Source organism: Gastrolobium bilobum, unplaced genomic scaffold (assembly GCF_033153095.1).
Source record: "Gastrolobium bilobum isolate Gb01-03AN ecotype WA unplaced genomic scaffold, APGP_CSIRO_Gbil_v1 utg714, whole genome shotgun sequence".
NCBI lineage: Eukaryota > Viridiplantae > Streptophyta > Magnoliopsida > Fabales > Fabaceae > Gastrolobium > Gastrolobium bilobum.
The window spans coordinates 53,130-79,530 of record NW_026899261.1 but is presented as its reverse complement, the minus strand read 5'-3'; the positions used below and the strand labels follow the sequence as shown (position 1 = coordinate 79,530).

Below are 26,401 nucleotides of genomic sequence, written 5' to 3'. Positions count from 1 at the left end.
CTTTTGATGTTTTGGAAATGTTGTTGAGCTATTGTATGTTAGTGCCTTGTTGATATGCATGGAGGTGTTCCACCTATACGGTAAGCCTGAGTATGTAGAACATACAATAGGGTGAGGCTGTGGGTGAGGTGCAAGCGGTGTTCCTTGTACTACATGTAGGGAATAAACGTATTCCTACATTTCTCTGGCCAGTAGATAGTGATTACACACATGCCATAGATATCTGTTGCACTACATAGTTTTGGAACTGATAATGATATAAATGCTTTTTGAACTTATATTGCACATGTAAGTGAGCTTGGGGTGGAAGATCCTTGAGGACCCCTTGTCTTACTGAGATTTCTAGTTTAGAGATCTCACCCCACGTTTGGGGAATGCTTATTTCAGGGTCAGGTAATGTTTAGACCTTAGGCGGCAGGAGGCCGGAGCTGAGTTAGATTGCTGTTATATTATGCTGCCATGATTGGATGCTGGATTTGCATGCTGTTTATGCTTATAGCTTCAGTTATGTTTATGGAGTTTTACGTTGAGACTGGTTGCTTTCTATGTTTATTTGGTGAGCATGGGGATTGTCCATGACACATAGTATTGTTATGTCTTGATTATGTCTTGAGTCTTTTGGAGTTGTAATAATGTATCAGGATATTGTCCGGATTACTTGATGTAATGCCGTGATTTAGATACACACTTTATCTATATATTGAGGTATTTCAGTAGATGTCTTATTGCAATTTACATACAGGCGATATTTTATGAAATTGATTAAGTAATCAAGTTGGTAATTGATAATGACGTCATAATTGAAAAGAAAAAGAATATTCCGCAAATTTTTTTATTAAGCACCGCTTAATACGATGTAATGTTAATATTCCGAGTATACACGGGGTGTTACATTGTGCTTGATGATGTGCACCTGGTGCCTAACGAGGTGTACCTTATGCTTAACTTGGTGTCTGAAGAGATGCACTTAGTGCCTAGCGTGGTGCATGATAATTGATATTTTATTTTCTTTTATACTGACAGTAGGTAGAGTATATTTATCTGTTTCCTAATCGTTCCTAACCTTTCATCTTCTTTTTATTTGTTTCTTTGTGATTTGAGTAATTTTCGTGATTGGAAAAAAATATGTCTTGCCCAAATGAGGTTATGGTTTCCTCATGCCTTAACTTCATTGGATCATTGTTAAACATTCACCATCTTTAATATTCTTAAAATTGATAATAAAAAAGTGTGTTTGGAGATATAGAAATTAAGGAAAAGTAAGAGACGAGGTATTACGAAGTTTGGAGAAATCCATGGAAATATTATTTGGAAAATATGTTTTTTGTGTTAGCATGAAATAATTTTATCTCATATAATATGTAAAAAATGATTGAGACCTATTTTTTGTCTCGTTTTTTTTAAATAAATTTTATTCATTTTTTTTTGCATAGTATGAGATAAAATATAGCATATAATATGATAAATATATTCCTCGTATTATTTATATAAGAAGCCAAACGAAGGAAGAAAAAGAAGTTGTACCTTCTTCTCCGTCCCATGTAAATAACCACTATCTAAGAGCATTAGAATCAATTGAACCATAAGCCAGCAAATCTTCAATGAATTGGTGGATTCTCATTGCCTCACGGAAGCATCTCTTGATGCTTTTCGAGATTGTGCTCTTCAGGTACTATACGAGTTGACTTGGTTGAACTGAAAGTTTGTTGATTAGGTTTTAAGTAGTTAAGAATTTCAGTTACAAAGATGATGGTCCTGTGTTTTTCGATGGCAGGATGTTTACTTGGGTGAATATCCTGGAATGCATGATCGTTGGATGGATGTCATCGCTTCACAAGGGTCGTCTTTACTTTCAGTTGATATTTCTGATTCTCATGTGACAGATAATGGATTACGTCTCCTGAAGGATTGTTCAAATCTTCAAGCACTTACTCTCAATTACTGTGACCAGTTTTCAGAACATGGGCTCAAATACATTACGTGCTCCTTTAGTTGCAATGACATCCCTGGTTGCCGTGGATGGTAATGCACGTATTATTAAGCCACCATGTTTAAACAAATTTTAAAATCATGGATACCCTCCCACATAGTGAGGTGATTGTATACATAGATGATGCAAAGAAACCTGCCAAAAAAATTATGCATTTTATAGTTTTTATAGCTTTATTCCTGTGCCATAATTTCTGTGAATGATTCCAGAAACTGCAGTAGAAAATGGTCATGTCAAGGAGCAAGTTCAACCTACAACAACAGAGCAGGTGGTATCCAATGGGAGTAATGAAGACCATTCTCCACAAAAGGCGGGCTTGGAGTCTCTGCAAGAGAAAACAAAATAATTAAGGTCAAAACGTGAGGAAGCTATTGCTGTAGAAAATGAACTCAACACTCGACAAAAAGATGTGGAAAATGTTAAAATGGGATTGGAGTCTCTTCCTTATAAAGAGGGTGAGATGGAAGCTTTACAAAAGGTTAGATTGGTTTCTTTTCTGTTAGTTTCTTTTCAATCTAGTGAGGTTTATTAATCTCATTTTCAATAAATTCTTCTGTAAAATAACTTCCAGGAGCGGTCATCTGAGATGGATTGTATGCAAAAGTGGAAGGATGAAATACGCAATATTTGAAAAAGAGATGTTTGACAAATTATGGCCTTCCAACTGGGGAAGGTGTTAATTTGCATTTGATTTCAGACGTCGATATTGGGTTGTGTGCTGTCCTGAAGTTGGGAATCTCCAAAAATACTATATATACTATTTTTCAAAGACTATCTCTGGATTCAGGTTGATCTATAGTAGTTATTTGATGACTATCATGTGAATGGTTATTTTGGTTATTTGATTAGCCAAATGCTTTGCGTGGAGTCCATGTGATTATGGGGGTTAGAAATGTGGTTGCTGGAAAAGATGTCAAGAAAGCAATACTTAAGGAGATTCCCAAAGCTAAAGTTGATGTCATAGAGTTAGATCTTACTTCAATGGCATCAGTTCTTTTCTTAAGTCTCTAACATATCTCAAAAAAATTCTACTCAGTTTCTTGAATCTCTCTTATCTTCAAAATTTTTACATAACAGTATTTGTTATTTGATTATTTTGGTTCTTTTCTTCAGGGTCAAAAGGCTAAAGAGCCAAATGTGGCTGAGTTTATATCAGCACTAGCTGCTTAAGAATAAAACCGGTTCAGAACAAAAAAATAACATTGCCAAGAATAAAAAGGAAAAGAAAAAAAAATCTTCCTTAAAACCGATTCGAAAATGGTTCGAAACCCAGTTCAATAATGGTTCTAATTCGAAATCAGTTCGGAAATGGTTCTAGTTCGAAACCGGTTCATAAACGATTCGGGTTGAACCGGTTCAAATCAGTTTTAAACCGAACCGAATCAATTCCATTTTTTAAAAATATTCCAGTTCAAAGAATCGAACCAATTTAAACCGGTTCGGTTTGATTTTTTAAAAAATCCGATTCGAGTCGACCAATACCCATTCCTACATTATATGCTTATAACCACTATCTAAGAGCATTAAATGCTTATAATTCTCTACCAATTGTCATGTCTGATGGGTCTTATCTGACGTAAGGGCCATATACTCTAAGGAAGACATGGGGTACACCGTACACGTGCAAGGAAATGAGAGATTAGTTCAATAGTATTTGGGCCTATAATGGGCTCATAAAAATTAGTTCTAGTGACGGGAATGAGGGATGTGTGCAGTATAAGCATACGAAAAACATGTTAATTCAATTGTATTTGGACCTGCCTGGAATGGACCCATAAAAATTATCCTTATTGGCTGGTCCAAGACAGGTCTTGGCATCCCATCCAGAACAAGGGTCCTCTCAGAACTCATATACTATCGCTAAGGTATATTTTATTCCATTTAGTTTTTGTACAGCTTAGACACAGTATTATTGATTGATGCCAATACGAGGATTGCATTTCACCTTGATGTTGTATTTATCTATGTTTTCAAATCCAGCGGTCAAATTAATACTTTTGTTATAAAAATATAATCACAACAAAAGATGTTATTGCGTTATATAGTAAATGATGCTATTACGTTATTATAATATCAAAACAATCACTAAAAATCATATCAAAACTAAAAGGAATATATTTCCCAAAATAAAAATAGCACATCACATAGCATAAGCACCAACAGAGCGAAAACAAGACCAGTCAACTCAGAATCTCATAGGAAAATAGAAAAAAAAAAAAACAGAAATGGAAAAGAAAAGAGAAGCCTGCTATCAACCATGTGTGTGTATGGACTATGGTCCCTACAGATACCAAAAAAACGCGTTTTCAGACAATACATTATTATTATTGTTATTACAGTCAAACTCAAATAGTTTTACTACCTTTTGGAACAAGAGAAAAAAGAACAACGTCCAAGGTCACCAACAACTACAAGGTCCAAGCTTCTCTGTAGTACTATCATCCCCTATTCAACGCCCCTATTCTCTCTCTCCAGAAAAAAACTGAACTTTCAATGTTCCTCCTGTACTTGTACATATAACAAATGCTATTCATCTTCATCAACCCAGTTCCAACCATTTCATCTTCTCCTTCTCTTCTTCACTGACCATGGAAAACCCAACTTCAACGAAGACCTCTGATTCTCTCTCTGCTACTCTTCGCAACTCAATCCAAGCTTTGGGTCGTGGCTTTGATGTCACATCAGATATTAGGTTTCTTTACTGTAAGGGGGCTCCTGGGTCAAGGCTTGTTCACCTTGATGAGGACGATACCAGGGATCTTGTTCTCTCCCATGGTGTTGTTGTTCCCGATGTCTCTGTTGACATTGATTGCTCCCCTGGGAAGAGTAGTATAGAGAAGATCCCTGTGTGTACTTTTCACGAGGTAATTCTTTTCATTCATCCCTTTTTGTTTCTAGATTTTGATTTCTTTTTGTTGGGAATATCTCAGAGGGAAGAGAATGAATGAAAAGGCAACTGGGGGGCAGGAGAATTTTGCACTTTTTAATTTTTATTTTATTTTTGTATGAGGTGTTCATGTTGGGAATTTTTTTTTTTGTGGGTTGGATTGTATTTTCTGAATGCATTGCCTAACTCAATAAATGAGCACATCGGTTCCTTGCTTTATTTAGCAGATTAATTCCTTTGGGTCCCTAGTTTCCTGAAATAGGAATTGGAAAATTCCAATTAACTCTTTTATGGCACTTCCCGAGCGGCATTTTATTTTGGCAAATGATGGGCCAGTAGCAATGTGAAGTGCATGCATCGAACCATGTCATTGTAAAGGCACAATTTTGTTTTCATCAAGCAGAATATTATCAAGGAGTTTGCTAAAACCGCAGTTAGTATGAACTAGACCCTGCATTGGTACTTATCAGTTATGAACCATTTAGCTCAATTTCTGAATGCATATCAGATATAATTGTATGCTCTCTCTATTTCCAACGAGGCTTTATTTTATCTTGCAACCTATGCAAATGTCCAACAGAATTTCTATTGACTATGGTTCTGTTATTGGTACTATTCTTTTCAAACCAGTATCTCAGCCCTATAGGAATAGGATGTAGAGATGCTTCTTGAGATTATTCAACGTTAGAATCAAATTCTTTTTAAAGGCTAAAAAACTTGGATTTTTTTTAAATAGCTAATAAGCTGAAGGGGATGCAGCAATTTCTTCGAAAATGTGGGAATGATAAAGTAGTTGAGAAGTGGGAGATTGGGATTTTGACCATATCTCGTAGAAGCTACTTCAGGTCAGGTTTTTTGAGCATTATTGCAATTTTAAGTTCTCTCAGAATAATTTTCCTTTGAGCAGCCTAGTCCACTTCTGAACTTGTGATGGAATTGATGCTTACTACTATATATATTATTCAGCTATGGTTATAGTGGCTGTGTTAACATGAAATTTGGATTTGTAAAAAAGATTTTGGAGGGAATAGTGCAATCTTCTCAATTTATTTTTTCTTCAAAGTTCAAACAAATGGACAGTAGGAGGAATTTCTTGTTCTCAATAACCTCTTTATTTTGCTATCTGTCACTGATCTCATTTGAGGGAAGATAGATGGATAATCTAAAAGCTTCCTTGATGTGTTGAGAACCTTATATTATTTTATCGGACTCTTCATGATTTTGCTAATAACATTCCTTTATAAACTTTGAGCCTTATTTCCACAGTCTTTCTATTGTGTGTTTCTTGATATAATAATATTTTAGTTCAATATAAGGGATGCATGATGAGAAATCCTTAGGAGGGCTAGGGATTTTGTTTCAGTAGATCGAAGACAGAATATATGGAATTTAAGTTCAATCAGGAAAGACAAGAAGAGTGGATGGTATGATATTTCAATCATTTAGAAGAAAGTTGAAGTTGCCCCTATAGAAGAGAAAATGATGGAAAATCGTTCATAATGGTCTGGACATGTAAGACAATGACCTCTCCAGGCCATGGTAACATGTGAAACCAAAGATGATGCCATTTAAAAAGGGTAGAGGCTGACAAAGACATGGATGGGAGACTATGATACATGCTCGAGCATAATTGCGTGTTAGAATCCTTGTAGCCAATTCCACTTAATGGGAGTAATGCTTGATTGTTTTTATTGTACAGGATATGCATTATTTCTTTTAGCTTACTTTGCTTTTGCTTATACATGAAAGAGACAGGCTTATTCCTGTGACCACCGTACACAATCAGTTAAACAGTTTTGGTGACCTTATTTGATGACTGAATTTTTCAGATGGCAAAATATTTCAATGAGAGGTCAGGCATAACAGGACAGATTCCACTTGGAAGTTTCAATTCCATGTTCAATTTTACTGGCTCCTGGATGGTTGATGCCGCAGCTACCAAATCTCTTGCCATGGTTGGATATTTCATTCCACTAGTTGAAGTTAAATTAACCAAACTAAATTTGGTCTTGAATGATGAAGTCAGGCGCGCTGTTCCTTACTCTTGGGATCCAGCATCCTTGGCAAGGTAAACTATGCCTTTACTGTTTTCTGTAAATAATATCTAGTCAGCTCTTTCTGCAGAAAATGGTTTTGGCTTGATATGTCTGAACATGAAGAAATTTCGTACTTGTTAGATTTTATGCTATACATACCGAATCTACTTCTAAATAGACACATACCTAAGATATGATATCCCGGGCTTTAATTATGACATTAAAGAGAAGAAAAACAAAATTTTGTTGCCAGGAGTAAAGTAATTTCAGTATTTAGTAATATTTATTTGTAGCAGTTAATGTTCTGGGAGGGATTAATAAATATCTATTTACAAGTTTCTGGATTAGAAGAGGTTGATTTTAGCTTGTTTTGAAAATTTTCTATTACTAATATATTTTTGCATAACAAAAAGCTAAAATTTACAACAACCTTTATGTTGATTAACTAATTGAACACACATTTGTATACTTAAATTCAAGTCATTACTTTAATAATCATAACTAGAGTCTTGGGACATATTTGCCTATTCCAATCAGCCTTCTTATTTAGGAAATGGACCAAAAAATAGTTTTTGAAACTCCAAATAATTATTCACAGACCATAACTTTGTATTGTTCAGGTGAAGATTTGTATTTCGAAGACAACATAAAAAATCCTAGCTGAGGCATATTTCTGTCTGTCTCACTTGTTATACATCAGTTTCATTTGGTTAGCTTATTAAAGAAATTTTGCGTTGTATTTTCCAGATTCTTAATCCTTTTTTGAATAATCTATTAAGAGAAAATAAAGAAGTATAAAGAATGACAATGAAGGAATGCTCCTAGAACAATTATAAAACCAACAGGAAAAAGAAGTGAAAAGGAAAAAAAATTCTTCTCGACAGAGCTCTCCAATTCTTTTGTTAATTCATTAAAGAAAGCCACTAAAGAAAACATGAACTGAAACCCCTTATTATCCTATATTTTTTACACTCAGTTCTGATTAAATTCAAAAGTCAATTTAGCTAAGTAACTGTGAACTCTGGACTTGATATGACAATGATGAACTAATTCGCAGGTGAAAGTGTTTTTTTGTTGCACACTCTCTTGATGGGGGATGTGCCATATTTATGTGTTCTTATTCATGTGATCTTTGAGGGTCTTGTGAAGCTAAAATTTGATCGGTGATTTGAGAATATAATATATCTCCTGATGACTTGTCTCACATATGATCTTAAATTACTAGTTCCAATTCCAAATGCCAGATGGAGTTGCAGTGATGTAAAATGACAACTGCATACTCCCACATTGGACACCAAGATTCAATTTAATAGTTTCCAACTTTTCATCATCAATTTCAATTCTATGTGCCAAATGTGATGCCTTTGCCCCATTATTTTATGCAGAAGACAATGAAATTTATCTTTGTTGCAGTACTATGACATTTAAGATCATTTTGTAATTTGACTTAAGTTGGTTGTTCCAAAAACTTATCCCCTTTCCCCTCCCAAAAGAAAGAATTATATATTACATTAGCTAGATGGGATGCACAGGGTCAAGTTCTAATCAGAAACTTCTGCCCTTTCTTTTTCTCAGTTTTATTGAGAATTTTGGTACCCATATTGTTACATCTGCAACAGTTGGTGGAAGAGATGTAGTATATATCAGGCAGCACCAATCATCTTCTTTGTCTGCCCCGGATATTGAGAACTATGTAAAGGACATTGGAGATGATAGGTTTCTTGATGTGAAAAACGTTTCAGGTCCTGGTCCTTTAAAGTACAAGGAGAAGGTTAGTATTGAGGAATGCCTTTCACCCGCTATTTCTTAGTAAACAGATAACTTTTTGTGCTTCTGATTATTTAGCAACTTCCTTTATGTTATGAAAATACATTCTGGCTTAGCCTTTTGCATTTGTTTCTTGCTATTGAACTCTACCTCATTGAAAATGATTCAGTCAGTGATTCAATACATAGACCAAGGGAATCTCAGTGAAGTGACCTTTCATTTTGTTGCTGCAGGATGTTACTGTCATTTTTAGGAGGAGAGGTGGGGATGATCTTGAACAAAGTCATACTAAATGGGTGGAAACTGTAAAATTGGCACCAGATATCATTAACATGAACTTTACACCCATTGTTTCTCTTCTTGAAGGAGTGCCTGGTGTAAAGCATTTGGCCCGTGCTATTGATCTATATCTGGAGTGTAAGTTCTAATCCAATTATTAATGCTGTAGTGTTATTTTTATTATTGCTTATGATAACTCTTTAAGGGTAATGAACTTAATGAGTCCCAGGAGCAGTTAGTATAACAAACATTCTCGGAATATAAATTGCAATATCAATCAAGATGGTTTTGATAACTGCTTTCAGTCTATGTGGATTTACAATGAGGCTGTTTTAGCAATTAATGTTAGTTGCATAAGCTAAATAAATATATAAACTTCAATACTCAATCAAAATAGAAAAGTAAAGAGATAATAAATAAGATGAATAAATAGAACTTTTTTTTTGGAAAGCTTGACAAATATTACATTGAAGTCATTCAAATCTGTCTTTCTTGCAAAATTCTTTTACCCAAATCAGTACAGGATCGAGGTGGCAATTTTCTGATATTCAGATGGAACAGGCTGATTTTCACGAAAAGGATCTCGTGGAAGTTGTAAGAATTGATATGATTTATTGGATACATGTGAGGAGTGTAGGTAGCTAATTTCAAAACTGTTTCTATTAACACCCATGAATTGTTATGCAATCTTAATTTTCATACTTATTTTCCTAACAAATTTTCTCGTACTAAATTGAATTTCATTATCTGCTAGGAGAGCTTGTCACCAAGATAACTTTTTGGTGGTTTCTTCTTCTGCCTGTATACATTTGCTGAAGTCCCTGGGATTTTTGGAAATTTGAATAATTGCTTTTATTTTCTTATAATAGTTTACTTTTTTTGAGTGTTTAGATGCTTGTGCCCCAGTTATCTTATGAATTTGAAGAAATTTTTTTCGGTTCAGTGAGCCTGAAAACTAGCTGAGAAATTACCAGATATTGAGCTTGAAAACTGCGATATTAAGACCAAACATGATGATTTCCGGACAAGTATAGCATGACAATTTCTACCAGAGTTTTATTTAGTGTATATAATTCACCTCTCTGCTATATTAACCAGACAAACCACCTATCGAAGACCTACAGTATTTCTTGGATTTCCAAATAACTCGAGTTTGGGCGCCAGAGCAGAACAATCTACAACGAAAGGAGCCTGTTTGCCAGTCTCTTCAGTTCAGCTTAATGGGACCTAAGCTTTATGTCAGTCCAGATCAGGTATTGCTTACTAAATCCTACTTGATTGAACATGGCTATCAAATTATGTCAAAAAAGGACTATTCACAACACAGAACATAGAAAAAGTGTTGAAACTGTCATTCTCCCTATTTTATTGAATTGAAACTAGCTATCAAGATTTTTCTGATAGTTTCTCAGTCAATTTACTATAAAGCTGAGAGAGTAAAATGACACAAGGTAGCCTGTAAACGTGAGAAATCACAAGGTTTATTCGTAATGTAATAAGAAATCTGCCTATGTCATTATTGTTGAAAATCATGAAAGAGGAGGATAGTTTAAGGCAGTTGCAGCCAACGTAAAACTTTGTCGAATCTTAATGAATTTTAAATTGCAGTAAGAAACCAAAAGTTGGACTCCTTGATAACACATATGTTTTTGGTTTGCTAACTGCCTAATTTGTGTCCGTCCAAGTAGATTTCAGCATTAACCTTAATGTGTTATAACTTAATTTTAACATATAAAAATTGTACAGTTGAGTTCAGAATTCTATAGTTATCACATTTGTTGCTTGCTTGGGTTGTGAAAAATACATCATGTACTTTCCATATGTATGTAGTTAACTCTACAAGCATGTTTGATATTTCTTCCGTAGCCAAGTAACACCATGACTTGGTGTTTTTTGCAGGTAACAGTTGGACGCAAGCCTGTTACTGGGTTAAGGCTTAGCCTAGAAGGAAACAAACAAAACCGACTTGCAATTCATTTGCAGCATTTAGTCTCCCTCCCGAAAAACCTTCAGCCTCATTGGGATGCACACATGGCCATAGGGGCACCCAAGTGGCAAGGTCCAGAGGAGCAAGACAGCCGTTGGTTCGAGCCAATCAAATGGAAGAACTTCTCCCATGTAAGTACTGCACCAATTGAGTTCACTGAAACTAGCATTGGTGACCTCTCTGGTGTTCACATTGTCACGGGTGCTCAGCTTGGTGTTTGGGACTTTGGTGCCAAAAATGTGTTACACCTCAAGCTCCTTTTCTCCAAGGTACCAGGATGTACAATAAGACGGTCAGTGTGGGATCATAACCCCTCCACTCCTGCTGCTACACAGAGACCTGATGGCGCTTCATCATCATTGACGAAGAAAACTTCTGAAGATAAAAAGGAAGATAGTTCAATCCAAATTGGAAAACTAGCAAAAATTGTGGACATGACAGAGATGTCTAAAGGGCCCCAAGATATTCCTGGTCATTGGTTAGTTACAGGGGCGAAGCTTGGAGTGGAAAAAGGAAAAATTTTACTGCGGATAAAGTACTCTCTGCTTAATTATTGATTGATGTTCTTGTTCTTGATTTTTATTTTTTTAATATGTTATTTTTTATTTTTTCCTCCTAACTAGAAAGAAACAATAGTCAAGCATTCTTTGCACAGGGAATCTTTGAGTTCTTTTGTGAGTAGATTTTGCTTAGTAGTTATTTTAATTGATGGTCTAGCAATCATCGATTATTATTTCTATAATTTTGAATTCAATTTTGTTTATTTACTGGACAATGGACATAGTGAGTAGTGACATGACATTGTAGAGAGACTGATAATGGCCTTTTGTTTTAGTATACCTTTTCGTCCTCATTATTTTGTTGATTGAGAGGATAAAATAACTAGGCAAATGTTTTCTCCCAAAATATTTCTGGTGAGTATATTGAAGCTTCAGTTTTCACTGCAATACAATCAGTTGAAGATATGTGCTTGGCAGTTGTTATTGACTATAATGGCATGGTAACAATAATCAGAAAAGAACTCGTGTATCGTTTTATGTAACACACACAGCGTCATTGTGAAAATGGGAAGAGTAAATCATCAATGATGCATCATTTGAATTTACATTCTATAGTATGTTGTGAACCCTTGACATGCCTATTTCAGTTGGCATCTTTTAGATTTTATGGGATACGTAACAACAAAATGCTCTTTTAAGTGATACTTGAGCCTTGTACGGTGGATATGATATAACCAAGGAAGCACGGACACTTGCAAAAACAGGAAGAGTCGGGTCCGATACGCTCCGACACGGCGACACGCTCCGACACGGTGTCGGACACGCGGTTGACTTTTTCCGACACGTTGACCATTCCGACACGCGAATTTGACCGTGTCCGACACGGTCAAATGACATTTTCGTAAATTTTTTTAAATTTTTTTTTTAATTTTTTTTTAAAAAAATTTATTTTTTTTAAAAGGTAAAATATATTAATAAAGCTTCCACCTGATCATATCAATTTTATCTTTTTGTCTTTTTTTCCCTTAAGTAGATAAGAGATCATCTTAACATCATTGTTGTCAATTCCTATCACGCTCTTGTTGTATCTTCTCTCTGATCTCTCTAATATGATTTGATCTCTCTATTTGATATTATATATCTCTCTCATCCCAGTTCTTATTTTTTTATTAAAGCTTCCATCTTTATAACGTGTTGATAGGTATTATTAATTTAGTTTCATTTTTTTGTTAAATTATTAAATATTAAATGAAATATACACTATATAAATTAAAAATATTATTTAATATTAAACCGTGTCCCAACGTGTCGAAATCTATAATTTTTCAGGATTGACGTGTCGGAGTGTCGTGTCGTGTCGTGTCACGTGTCGCGTGTCGTATCGGTGCTACATAGGATATAACATTAGATGCATAAGATGAAAAGGGATGGATCGATGAACCCAGGAAATGATAAAGTCTGATGATATCTTATGTTTTATGCAAATTAAGCAAATGTTATCTTATATTTGAGCTGAATTAGATAATATTAGGATAAATATCCTTTATAATATAGTTTTATATAATTTTTTTAAAACTAATTTTTAAACAATTATTTTTTTATTTTTATTTATTTATAGATTAGTTCTTCAATATCAATTAATACTTTTATCCTAAACTAATTAGGTTCAATAGTCGATGAACTTAAATAAAAAAATTGAGGAAAGAGAATAGGAATAAATAATAAACAAAAATTAAAAATTAAATTTTTTAAAAAGAAATATACAAATAATAGAATAAAAATAAAGTGAAAATAAAGATAGTTAAATGAGAAAAAAAAGGAAAAAGAAAAAAAATCTATAAAAAGTAAAAAATAAATTAGAGTTGAAATAAATAAATAAACAAATGAAGGGAAATATTAGAAGAAATGAGTAAACATGACCATTTGGAACATAGAAAGGTCAATCTTCACAATGCATAACTTTTCTCCAAATAAGTTTCGACCGACCTGTTTCCCTTTTTGTGTCAAGTTTCCGATAACAAACTTATGTTCTCACATACGTATCTAGGTGTCTTCGTAATATATATCAAACCATCTTAGTTTATATTCTCTTTTCTTTCCAATCGCTGGTGCTACACTTACCTTTAGTCAAATATCTTTATTTATTATTTTATCCATCCTTGTATGACCACATATTCACCTTAATATCCTCATTTCTCCTACTTCCATTTTACGCTTATGTTGCCAATGTGTTAGTCAACATCTAGCTCTATATAACATTGCATTGCTTTGATGTTCATAAAATTTTTCTTTTAGCTTCAAAGGAATTTTGTGATAACAGAAAAACCTTGATGCACTATGCAATTCCATCCAACATGCTTTGATTCTATTGTTTACATCATCAATCTCTCTACCCTTTTGAAAAATATATCCCAAATATCGAAAGACATCTTACTTCAGTACTTTCTGTCCATGCAACTGCATAAAATCTTAAACTTTATCTCTTGCCGAAACAAACTCACACTTCATATATTTAGTTTTACTTGGACTTACATAAGACTATTCTAGTTTATTTTTTTAATACTAGATTTAGTTTCATCAATAAGTACAATATCATCTGCATATAGCATACACCACGACACTTCGTCTTGGACATCTTTTGTTATTTCATCCATAACTAGAACAAAAAGATAAGGACTCAAAGCAAAACATTGGTGGTGTACACCTACCGTGATAGGAAAATAACCTGATGTTTCATTATAAGCCTGCAAATATGTAGTAGCTCCATCATACATATCCTAATTGATTGCCTCTACATACCTTGATGATACTTTTTCCTTTTCAAGAATCCATCATATAACCTTTCTTAAAACCCCATCATACACTTTATCAAGATCAATAAACACCATATTTAGGTCCTTATTCTTTATGATATCTTTCCATCAACTATCATATCAAGAAAACAACCTCCATAATATATCTTCCCAGCATAAATTTGAATTGATTTACAGAGGCTTTGGTCTCTATTCTAAATTAATGTTCAATAACTCTCTCCCACAACTTCATAGTTCGGTTCATAAGCTTAATACCTTTTTTTGTTTGAACAATTTTGGATATCCCCTTTGTTTTCACAAGTAGGCACAAGTATAATTTTCCTCCACATATCATACATCTTTTGATTTTGGAGAATTCTATTAAGAAGATTGTCAACCAACTTATTGCTATATCCCTTAGGCATCTCCACACTTCAATATGGACATCATCAGGTTCCAAAACATTACTAGTTTTCATCTTCTTTAATTTCATCTTAATCGCACAAACTGTCTGTTTAGATCATTATATGTGTCCTCCATCTCACTTTTGTTGCTATTTCTATTAAAAAGCTTGTTAAAATAATTTATCCACCTTTTTATTTTATTTTATTTTTAAATTCTAAAATTCATGTTTTTAAATAAAATATATTAAAATTCATAAAATAAACTTATAAAGTTTTACAAAATAAAAAATTATATCTTTATAAAAAATGTTAAATTAATTGTTAATATTTATGAATATATATATAACATGAAACAAAAAACAATTTGAATAATATTTAGCCCTTGAAGTGGAATTTGTGTCAAGCCAACTATTCAATAGTCCTACTCGTGTTGGTCATGGTCATCGATGATGGATCATCCCCACTCCCTAGGTTTTCTGGAAGAGTTCTTTGGTTTTTTAAGTGTGGAAAGAATTGTTCAAATGCAAATACTTTCCAGAACACTTTCCCTTGGACCTTCTGCATCCATTGTTGAATAAATAAACTTGATTTAGTTTTTGGTCCATTGGGCTTAGTATACATTTAGCCCAACATCTAGAAATATCCAAGAGTTATCTAGCCCAAATTCTAGAATAATCAACTCTAGATGTCTCCATCAAAATATCTAAAGAATAGTTATATCTAGAAACCACTATCATAAATATCTAGGCTAGGAGATTATAGAAAATTCTAGAGAATAATTTGTAGCCCTTAGATGAGAATTGTGTTGGCACAATCTTAGCCATTGGTTAAGGAGGTGCTACTAGTATAAATAGGTGTGTCCTCCATCATTTTGTAACAAGCCAAAAAAGAAAAAGAGTTGTGTAGTAATATAAAAGTGTTCTCTTCCTCCATATCTTTCTATAACATTTACTTTTATCAAATATCCTCCTCCTCCCAACAAAGTGGTATCAGAGACCTCAATCTGGGAGCTTTGGTAAAGAGAAGTGCTGAAGCATTGTGAAAGAAAAAGAAGAGTTTTAGAGCCTCGTTCTAGTAGCAGGTATCTGTTCGAGAAAGAAAAAATGGAGATTCCAAAATTTTACGGAAATGAAGGAGATGATGAAGCCTCAAGATGGTTAATTCATTTGAAAGAATATTTTCAGGCAGAGAAAATCAATGAAGATGAAAAGTTGATGGAAGCTGTGAGAAGACTGAGAGGAAGCGCGTTTAGTTGGTATCAAGAATGGTATCAAGGATGGATATGGTCCAATGATGATGCAAGCTGGAAGGACTTTGAGAAGTCGTTTAAAGAAAAATATCTACCTAAGTTTGTCTTATTGATGATGACGCAGAATCAAGCAATCCAGAATCAGAGTTCGATATCCAAAATGAATTGGAGTCAGAAAAATCAGAGATTACGAAAGAGGAAGAAGAACAAGAATCTGAAGCTGAAGATGATAATATTGATGATATGGAAGAAAACACAGAAGCTACTGAGTGGATGAATAAATCCGCTTTGATGAAAGAACATGAAGAAAAAAGAGGAGAAGAAGGTGACAGCGAGCGTAGTGGTGATCCTGACGGCGTCGATGATAATGATGAGGAGCGTGAGGAAGAAGAGGATTTGGGAACATGGTATCTTGTTTGCTATTTAGGCACTGCTGAGGAAGAGGAAGCATCCAGTGATTTTGAACAAAAAGTGAAGCCAAGGAGCAGTAACAACAAGTCAGGGGGAGTACCAATAAAGAAGACAAACAAAGGAGAAATAATTCTAGTAAAAGAAAAACAAACACTTGTTGATGTGTCAGAAAAGTAAGAGAAAGAAGACATTATGGAGAATGAGCAAAGTGAAAAACCAAAGATTATTTGGTCAAATTTAGCAGAGATCATGCATGTATCGGAGACGCCACAAACATCGATAAAGATTGTTTATCTTCCACCAATCCCGAAGCCACCAGACAAATGTGTTCAAAAAAATATGTTTGGCATGCAAAGTCTGATTTGTGGGGGAGTGTTAGAATTCAAATCACACTTTGCAACTATCATTAATAATTATTTGAAAGTATGTGGAAGCTACTACCAGAAGAATCTACAAGATTTGATAAAAAGAGAGAGAGAGAGACTTCTGCCATTTACAAGATGAATCTACGCCACTCAAGATTGAAGACTTTGTCAAGATGAGAAAATTGCTTGGAGTTACAAAATCAAGTTTAAAGGAGGTGTTGAATAAATAAATTTGATTTAGTTTTTGGTCCATCGGGCTTAGTATACATTTAGCCCAACGTCAAGAAATATCCAAGAGTTATCTAACCCAAATTCTAGAATAATCAACTCTAGATGTCTCCATCAAAATATCTAGAGAATAGTTATATCTAGAAACCACCATCATAAATATCTAAGCTAGGAGATTATAGAAAATTCTAGAGAATAATTTGTAGCCCTTAGATGAGAATTGTGTTGGCACAATCCTAGCCATTGGTTAAGAAGGTGCTACTAATATAAATAGGTGTGTCCTCCATCATTTTGTAACAAGCCAACGAACTAAAAAAGAAAAAGAATTGTGTAGTAATAAAAGTATTGTCTTCTTCCGTATCTTTCTATAACCTTTACTTTTATCAAATATTCTCCTCCCAACATCCATCTCTCAGTTTGACCTTGTAGAGAAAAAGGAAGAGAAAGAAAGAACACAGTTTGAGACGGTGTGACTGATACATGGATTGGCACTTAGCTAAAAGAGGTTACATATTTTTTCCAAGACCAATTTTTAGAGATCATCTAAACAACTGTCGTAACATTAAATATTATTTAGCTGTCGCAGCTTTAATTTAACTCTGGCGGAGAATTTAACTAAGAATACGATATTGGTTTACTTTCGGATATAGCAATGTGATACCCGCCATTGATTATTGTTTGACAAAAAGACAGCAACGTTGGAATTAATCGTATATTGTAAAGTCGGCTAATCGCATCTATGCATTTTGCTATCAACCAAGAACCACGTAACTTGTCTAAAAAACATTGTATTAGCTGAATCGAATGTATATATAGACAGACATTGGTCTTCCCTGCTGCTATTGTATTTTCTCCAGTTCTACTCTTTCATTTGAATTGGCTACTCAATAGTGCTCTGCAGAGTCATGGTGTTTATTTTATTTTATTTTATTTTATTTTGTTTTTTACGTAACAATGTACCTTCCTCACCCCTTATGACTTTCTTGCTGCTTATTATTATTATTATTTTTTCCAATTTTGTCCGTGTAGGAAAAGTATGAGGTTGTTGATGGGAAGGTGGAAGCAGAGTTTCAGCTGGTTGATGGAAATAAAGTGGATTGGAAAGGAAGAAGCGCTCTAAAATACAAATATGGGGGGATGAAAGCTGCTTTGCTCATACTAGGTAATGATACTAACTTAGTACGAGTAAGATTATGGACCTTTTCCTATCTGTAGTGACAAGAAAGATGAACCTAAGTTAAGGTGGATTATATCATTGTTCAACCCAAAAACAAGAAAAATGTTTATTTCTCCTTTCTCTTTTATATTTCTTTTGGGGTTCAGTTTGGTATACCATAAGTGAAAAGTTGAGGGGTTAGTTTATTCATAGAAACTAATCCAGGTATACCATGCCTTTTGAAGTTTCCAAGAAAAGGTAACAAATGAAGGAAAATAACAAGCTTTTGCTGATAACCTCTGACCATATATATACAGAAACAGAAAGTATCATTCTTTACTGTACTTGTGTCTTTTGGTTTAGGGTTCTACTTTGTAGAATTTTTGGTGGTCAATGATGCAGTGACTTCTATTTGTGTTTGGGTGCAGCAATGCTTGGTTTGGAGAACTTGGCAACTTTCTCGCTAGCTGTGAACTCGGTGCCATACTTTAGTGGGATCATGCATTATGATCTAGCAGATGCAGCTAACATGCTCACCAACTATTTGGGTGTCAGTTACATACTCTCCATTTTTGTGGCTGTCCTTGCTGACACATGGATTGGCAGATACAAATCCGTTGTGATTTCTGGGTTCATCGAATTTGTGGTAAGCTTCAAAAACCCCTTCCTAATAGCCTATTGAAGTTGTTAACCCCTATTAGTAAAACTAACGCATCAAATAAATCAACCTAATAAGTATATAATCTCCAATGAGTGTTGTCTAGTAAAAAAGATTCGTGATCTTTACATCAACATTTTCTCATCTTCCAGGAGTGATCATTTGATTTTTGCGCAATATTTTTTTTTAATAGATGTGGGCCCCACATAAAATATGTATATAGTATGAGAAAATTTTCTCCTACCGCATGAGAAAATTAAAACCCTTTAAATAATATAAGCTTTCATATTATTTAAATTTAAATTTGTACAATGTCATTTGCTTGTTTTTATTTTGACAAGTAGTTTACCTTGGTAACTTAGATACCTATAAAAGAAGAATTGGTTTCATAAAAATCCAAGGAAATTCAAGAGTTTAACATTTGAATATTCCAGTGCATCATCCCATACTTATGTTTAAAAATATTAAATTGTCATGTTTAGTCTTTGATATCAAGGTTGGTAAAAATTCAACTTTGCCTCCAAATTAACCTAGCATGGATCAATTGGATTCCAAATAGGAACCCGAGTGAAATGGAACATATATATTTGGCCCAAAACCTTGTCAGTGAAGTGCCAAAATCCATTACCAAAAACTCGTCCAAACAAGAAACTACGGAATAGGCCCTAAACTCGTACAACGTCGAATTCAATGGGAATAGGGGCCTCTATTTTCTGCTAATGAAATCCAACATAAATTTAATTTCAAGTGTGAAACTTAATGAATACAAATTCATGAGATTGCTATCAAATTAATTGTGTTGCAGGGACTTGCATTACTTACAGCACAAGCACATTATCCTACCCTTAAGCCACCCCCTTGCAACGTCTTTGATCCACGTGCTCACTGTGAAACATTAAGTGGGGGCCAAGAAGCTTTTCTCTTCATTGGCCTATACTTGTTGGCCTTTGGCAGTGCAGGAGTTAAAGCTGCTTTGCCATCACATGGTGCTGATCAGTTTGATGAAACAGACCCTAAAGAAACAATGAATATGTCAACTTTCTTCAACACTCTCTTACTAGCAGTTTGCATGGGTGGTGCAGTCAGCTTAACGTTCATTGTGTGGATACAAGTCAACAAAGGATGGGATTGGGGCTTTGGGATCGGTACCATAGCAATATTTTTGGGTATCATTGTCTTTGCCGCTGGATTGCCACTATACAGAATTCAGGTTGCTGAAGGAACAAGCGGTTTCATTGAGATCATACAGGTGATTCATAAAAACAGTTGGAAGCTCTACTACTAGAAAAAATCTGAGTAGCCATGGAATTTCAATAAAAATTTTCTCTCAAAAGTCGTGGCTAATTCGATTTCTCTAACAAATTTTGTTGCAAACCTCGTCTGCGAGGGAATTTGCAACAGAAAATAGTTGCAATGATGAAATTAACGACGAAAATTCCATAATAATTCCGTCGCTATACAGGTTTTTTCTAATATTGATCTATATCTTTGACTAAGTAGTAGGGATTTTGACTCAAATTAAATTTTAGTGCTAATACAAATGACTGTCACCAAATCCAATTCTCGTTACTATGGCATTGCACATGATGCGCTGCTGTTACATCCATAACGAAAACAGCTTAATTTTTTCAAGTATAAAGGAGGCCCCTAGACTTAATAAAGGGGATAAATAAAAGGAATGGGGCAAGTATTGGAAACAACTTTTGAATAGGTTTAATATTTTTTTTAATCTTAAAGAACAATTGGAAGGATTTCACTTTGAATTTAAAATGAATTGAATAACATGAAGTTTGAAATAGTGAAGGTTTTTAGGACAATATTGCATTGATCAAGCTGTTTATTTTATTTTCTGATCATGTATTTTTTAGGTCTATGTTGCCGCAATCCGCAACAGAAATCTTCCTCTTCCTGAAGATCCAGTAGAACTATACGAGATTGAACAGGATAAGGAAGCTGCTATGGAAATGGAGTTTCTATCTCATAGAGACATCTTCAGGTTCAATTCCACTCTTATCTAAAACACACATAATTGTATGTCACTTGGTCATAACTCATAACTCATAACTCAATAGTAAAAGTGATACAAGGTTAAAGTAAAAGATCCTAGATCAATCTTTCCTAAATAAAAAATGGGACTACTTTGCCTATTCTTTTCCAATACCATCATATCAAAATCTTTAAGAGGAAAAAAAAAGGGTGAAAGTTCGTTGAGATTTTAATCTAACTGTATTGGAGATGAGTAGATAGAGTAGACATGAAAAATGATAGGCATAATATTCTATCGCATAAAAAATATTCCTTTGCTAAAATTATAAAATATCATTCAAACTTCATTGTACTTGGTTCTAAACTGAAGTTCCCTTCTCACAGGTTCTTGGACAGAGCAGCCATCCAAATAAAATCTGATGAGCAATCTGAAAAACCAGATCCCCCAAACCCATGGAAACTTTGCAGGGTTACCCAAGTTGAAAATGCCAAAATCATTCTTAGTATGTTCCCAATATTTTGCTGCACAATTATAATGACTCTTTGCCTAGCTCAGCTCCAAACCTTTTCAATCCAACAAGGCTACACCATGGACACCAGCTTCACGAAGCATTTTCACATCCCACCTGCATCCCTCCCAATCATCCCAATTATGTTCTTAATCATTGTTGTTCCTATCTATGATCGCATTTTTGTGCCTGTTCTACGTAAAATAACCGGTATACCCACTGGAGTTACCCACTTGCAACGTATAGGAGTTGGCCTAATACTCTCTTCCATATCCATGGCTGTGGCTTCAATTATAGAGGTAAAAAGGAAAGGAGTGGCTAGAGACAACAACATGCTCGATGCTGTGCCAGTATATAACCCATTGCCCATAAGTACATTTTGGCTTTCTTTTCAGTACTTCATATTTGGCATAGCTGATATGTTTACCTATGTGGGTCTGCTTCAATTTTTCTATTCAGAGGCACCAAAAGGGCTTAAATCTACATCAACCTGCTTCCTTTGGAGCTCTATGGCACTTGGGTATTTTCTAAGTACCATAGTGGTAAAGAGCGTGAATGGTGCCACCAAACATATCACTAAAAGTGGGGGTTGGTTAGCGGGGAACAACATTAATAGAAATCATCTAAACTTGTTCTACTTGTTCCTTTCCATAGTGAGCTTGATCAACTTCTGTATCTATTTGTTCGTTTCAAAGAGGTATAAGTACAGGCCTCAAGTCCCTACAGTCTCCGATGGCAAATCAAAGGAGTGAATGTTGGGAAGGAAAAATGCTATAGCCCTAATGTAGGGTTGTGTGATAAAATAGAGATCTGGTTGTTTCTTTTCTTCATAATTTGGAGGCTACAGCTGTAATGTACGTATTATATGATCTTCCCCATGGCTTAATGCATTATATTTACTCACCATAAATATGATATGATAAAGACGTTTCTTTCTTCTTTTTTCCCCTTCATTTCAGTCCAATCGCATTGTTGTTCCCATTTCACGTTTAAATAAAAAAGCATTCGATAATAAAATAATTAAACTAAAATACCTTGCATATTTGCATGAATTAAAATAAACTATTATCGTCTATAATCAAAATTCAATTTTATTTACCTTAATACCCAGTTTATGTTTTTTTTTAAGAAGACCTCACTCCTAATCAAATATTTTTTTAATTATAAAAAAATACATATGAAGGTACTCAAGAAAAGTCACTCTTTAATAAACAAATCTATGTTTTTATTCCTTTAGAGAACACTTTTTGATATGCTCATATGACTGCATTAATCACACGTGAAAAAGAAGAGCTTAAAGTTTACATTAGGAAGGAAGAAAATGATTTTGGGAGGGTCACCTATAAAGAATCTCACCATACTCAAATTTAGGGGTGTTCATCAACCGATCTGTTAGCCTCAAGCTAATGATTCACAAGTAACAGAAATTCTGAATGAAATTTGCGATTACAACACAGCAATTCGAGTTTGCTGATTACTCCAGATAGCAAGTTGAGAGAGAAGACAAGTTTGTTACAGATTTTCAATACCCTCATTCTCACACTTCTACTTCCTATTATACGATAAAGAGAAATGACAATTGGACCAAATGGCTTGGCCCTATTAACTAAACGGAATTATACTAAATGGGCTAAGGTACTGGCCCAGTTACAATAAAGCCTCAGCAATGTTTAACCGACACAAGTGGTATGCAATCAGCCTCCTGTTGCCACTCGTCATCCACGTGTCTCAACCACGTAATCGTTGGTCCATTTGGATGGGACCTTAACTCGACCACTCCTCCTAACAGGCACTTGTATCCTCTGATGCGCATCTATCTCCTCTATCTCTCCTTCTCTTCTACTATGGCTGTCTGTGTTTCCTTCTTCGGGTAGTAGGTCTCTATCAAATCCCTCCGCCCTTAAAGACTCGATCTTGTCCTCAAGATCAAACTGTGGGAAAGCCGTGCAAAACTCAGAGGCCGAAATCCAGGAAGCGTCCTCCAAAGGCAGCCCTCTCCACTGCACCAGGACTTGCAAGTCCGAACCTTTACCCCCAGAAATGGTCCGAGAACGCAGGATGGCTAGTGGATCTGTCACCGGGTGGCCATCCTAAGTCACCGCTGGTAGTGGTTGTGGGTGGAAAGCCAGATTTTGGCGAAAGGCTTTAAGCAACGAGACGTGGAAGACAGGGTGGATCCGTGACCCATCGGGGAGTTCCAAACGGTAAGCGACAGCTCCGAGGCGCGCTGTGACAGGAAAAAGGCCATAATATCGGCGACGGAGCTTAGAGAAGGACTGGTTACTAACCGATTTCTGCCGATAAGGTTGGAGTTTGACCAACACTTGGTCACCTACGGCGAACTGGATGTCACGGCGGTGTTTGTCAGCCTGATTTTTCATGCGCTGACGGGTGCGGTGGAGGTTCTCCCGGAGTTGTCTGATAATGACATCCCTCTGTGTGAGTAGGGTATCCACGGCTTCAATAGGGGAAGCTGCTCCTTCATAAGGTTGTAAAGCTAGTGGTAGATGGCCATAAAGGATCTGGAACGGAGTGGAACCAATGAACGAATGGTAGGAGGAGTTGTACGAAAACTCCGCCCACGGTAAGTACTGAACCCAACTTTGGGGGTTTTCCATTGTATAGCAACGAAGGTATTGCTCCAGTCCTCGATTTGTAACCTCTGTCTGCCCGTCACTTTCAGGATGATTGGCTGTGCTAAACTGAAGACGTGTACCACTTAAACGAGAAAGCTCTTGCCAGAAGCGGCTGATGAAGATACGATCGCGATCGGAAACAATTGATTTAGGAACGCCATGAAGCTTGCAGATGTCTGAAACAAATACTGAAGCTACTTTAGAAGCAGTGAAATTGCTAGTCAAGGCTGAGAAGTGGGCGTATTTAGAGAGCCTATCTACGACGACCATGATGGCAGTTTTTCCCTCTGATTGTGGAAGTCCTATAATGAAGTCCATCGACAACTCTTCCCACACAGCGTGAGGAATAGCCAGAGGCTGGAGTAAGCCTGCGGGAGACAAGGGCTGATACTTGGTAACTTGACAAACAAGACAAGTCCTGACAAATTCTTGCACATCATTTTTCATATTGGGCCAGTAATAATGTGTTGATATCCTGTGCAGTGTCTTGCGAGTACCTCCATGACCTCCAATGACGGTAGAATGGAATGCATGCAGCAGGGTGGTCTTCAACTCAGAAGAACTGGCCAGCACAATCCGCCCCTTAAAAAAAATCAAGCCATCCTTAAGTGAGTAATGTTCGTAACCATCTCGCTGTTCTTCAATTGCTTTGCCTATTTTCACTAATTCTGATTTACTGTTGGTCTCAGCTTTAATGGAATCTAACAGTGGGTTAATCAATGTGGACAAGGTGAATAAGGCACTGTGAGCAGGTTCTTCACTCCTACTACCCTCGTGCACTCTAGATAATGCGTCTGCTACTTTGTTGACAGCCCCGGGATAATACTCAATAGTATAATCAAATCCCAACAACTTCACCAGAAAACGTTGTTGCTCCGGGGTTTGAATTACCTGAGCCATCAACTCTTTGATGTTGTGCTGGTCTGTCCGTATGAGAAATTTGCTACCCAACAAGTATTGGAGAAATTTTGCAACACTCTCCGTGATGGCAAACAGCTCGCGGACATAGGTGGATGACTGCTGCAATTTGTTGGACAACTTTCGACTGAAGTAAGCAATGGGCTGGTTTCGTTGGCTGAGTACAGCTCCAATTCCAATCCCGGAAGCATCAGTTGTCAGCACAAATGGTTCACTAAAATTTGGTAAAGCCAACACTGGTGGATTCGAAAGAACTTCTTTGAGTTTGTTCATGGCTTGTGTAGCAGTTGGACTCCACTGAAACCCATCTTTCTGGAGGAGTGTGGTCAATGGAGCTGCCAGTTGGGAAAATCCTTTGACAAATTTCTGATAATACCCAGCTAGCCCTAGGAAGCCTCGCAGCTGCTTTATTGTTGTTGGTGTCTTCCAATCCATAATTGCTTGGATCTTATTGGCATCTGGCCGTACTCCCATGGCTCCTACCACATGCCCCAAGTACTCTACTTCGGATTGAGCAAATGAGCACTTCTCCCTCTTAGCATAAAGCTGATTTTGTTGTAAGCAATTGAGCACTGTCTAGAGATGCTCCAAATGTTCGAGTAGTGTCCTGCTGTACACTAAAATATCGTTAAAAAAAACAATTACAAATTTTCTCAAGAAGGGCTTAAGTACCGAATTCATGATCCCTTGGAATGTAGCCGGAGCATTGGTGAGACCGAAGGGCATGAACACGAACTCATAGTGGCCTTCATGGGTCCGGAAAGCCGTTTTGAAAATATCATTTTCAGCCATGTGGATCTGGTGGTAACCGGAGCGTAAGTCTATCTTGGAAAAGATGGTGGCACCTGCCAATTTATCGAGCATCTCATCTACTATTGGAATGGGGAACCGGTTGGCAATAGTTACTTGATTGAGAGCCCTGTAATCAACACAGAATCTCCAAGTCCCGTCCTTCTTCTTGACTAATAGGACCGGGGATGAAAATGGACTAAGGCTGTGACGAATCACCCCTGTTTCTAACATTTCTTTAACCATTTTCTCTATCTCTGATTTTTGAAAATGTGGGTACCGATATGGCCTGACATTAACTGCTGTGGTTGCAGGTTCCAGGTGTATTCGATGGTCCTCTTCTCGAAAAGGGGGCAAGCTTGAAGGCTTTTCAAAAATTGCAGAAAACTCGTGCAGGACATGTTGCACCCGTACATCCAATTCTTGTTGGTCTGGGTGGGATTCGTCTCTGATGTGCTCTATAGTTTGGAGCTGATATAAGAAAGCAACTGAATGGGACGATGTCAGTCGACGTAATTGGTTGAGTTGAATTGCTTCCAAACTCAAATTGGATTCTCCCTGAATTACCACTTCACTGCCATCCTTCTCAAACTTCATCACTAGTTGCTTATAGTTGATAGTTACATCTCCCCACACCGATAGCCACTGTACTCCCAACACAACTTCAGCACCTTGAATTGGTAGCACATACAAGTCAGGATAAAACTCATGGCCTTGTATTTCTAGAAGGATCTTTGCACATACCCATAAGCAGTTCATAACTTCTCCATTGCCTACCAGTACTTGAAATTTCTGGGTTGGTTTGGTTTCCAAGCCCAAAAAATTTACCAACCGCTCCTGTATAAAGTTATGGG

The 26,401-nt window shown here is 36.0% G+C and overlaps 2 protein-coding genes across 2 annotated transcripts; both read left to right on the top strand.

Annotated features, from left to right (window-relative positions):
• Window positions 1–4,383: 4,383 nt before the first annotated feature.
• On the top strand, window positions 4,384–11,822 carry LOC133288913 (MACPF domain-containing protein CAD1). The gene is made up of 6 exons (XM_061486752.1): window positions 4,384–4,854; window positions 6,707–6,945; window positions 8,489–8,684; window positions 8,914–9,097; window positions 10,058–10,212; window positions 10,859–11,822. The coding sequence occupies exons 1-6, from the start codon at window positions 4,579–4,581 to the stop codon at window positions 11,501–11,503; spliced, it is 1,695 nt and encodes a 564-aa protein (XP_061342736.1). The 5' UTR covers window positions 4,384–4,578; the 3' UTR covers window positions 11,504–11,822.
• A 3,923-nt stretch (window positions 11,823–15,745) lies between these two features.
• Window positions 15,746–21,956, top strand: LOC133288871 (protein NRT1/ PTR FAMILY 4.5-like). The gene is made up of 7 exons (XM_061486693.1): window positions 15,746–15,893; window positions 16,016–16,437; window positions 17,925–18,057; window positions 18,480–18,697; window positions 19,515–19,958; window positions 20,578–20,705; window positions 21,080–21,956. Exons 1-7 carry the CDS (start codon window positions 15,746–15,748, stop codon window positions 21,954–21,956), a joined length of 2,370 nt encoding a protein of 789 aa, XP_061342677.1.
• The last annotated feature ends 4,445 nt before the right edge of the window (window positions 21,957–26,401 follow it).

What these genes read in the sequence shown, in the direction of transcription:
- LOC133288871 (XM_061486693.1), top strand. Translation starts at nt 15,746, where the DNA reads ATGGAGATTCCAAAATTTTACGGAAATGAAGGAGATGATGAAGCCTCA. An exon ending in ACTGAGAGGAAGCGCGTTTA is followed by an intron (nt 15,894 to 16,015) that starts GTTGGTATCAAG and finishes ATGATGACGCAG; the next exon opens with AATCAAGCAATCCAGAATCA. An exon ending in CTGGGTTCATCGAATTTGTG is followed by an intron (nt 18,698 to 19,514) that starts GTAAGCTTCAAA and finishes ATTGTGTTGCAG; the next exon opens with GGACTTGCATTACTTACAGC.
- LOC133288913 (XM_061486752.1), top strand. Translation starts at nt 4,579, where the DNA reads ATGGAAAACCCAACTTCAACGAAGACCTCTGATTCTCTCTCTGCTACT. An exon ending in GATCCAGCATCCTTGGCAAG is followed by an intron (nt 6,946 to 8,488) that starts GTAAACTATGCC and finishes TCTTTTTCTCAG; the next exon opens with TTTTATTGAGAATTTTGGTA. An exon ending in CTTTAAAGTACAAGGAGAAG is followed by an intron (nt 8,685 to 8,913) that starts GTTAGTATTGAG and finishes TTGTTGCTGCAG; the next exon opens with GATGTTACTGTCATTTTTAG.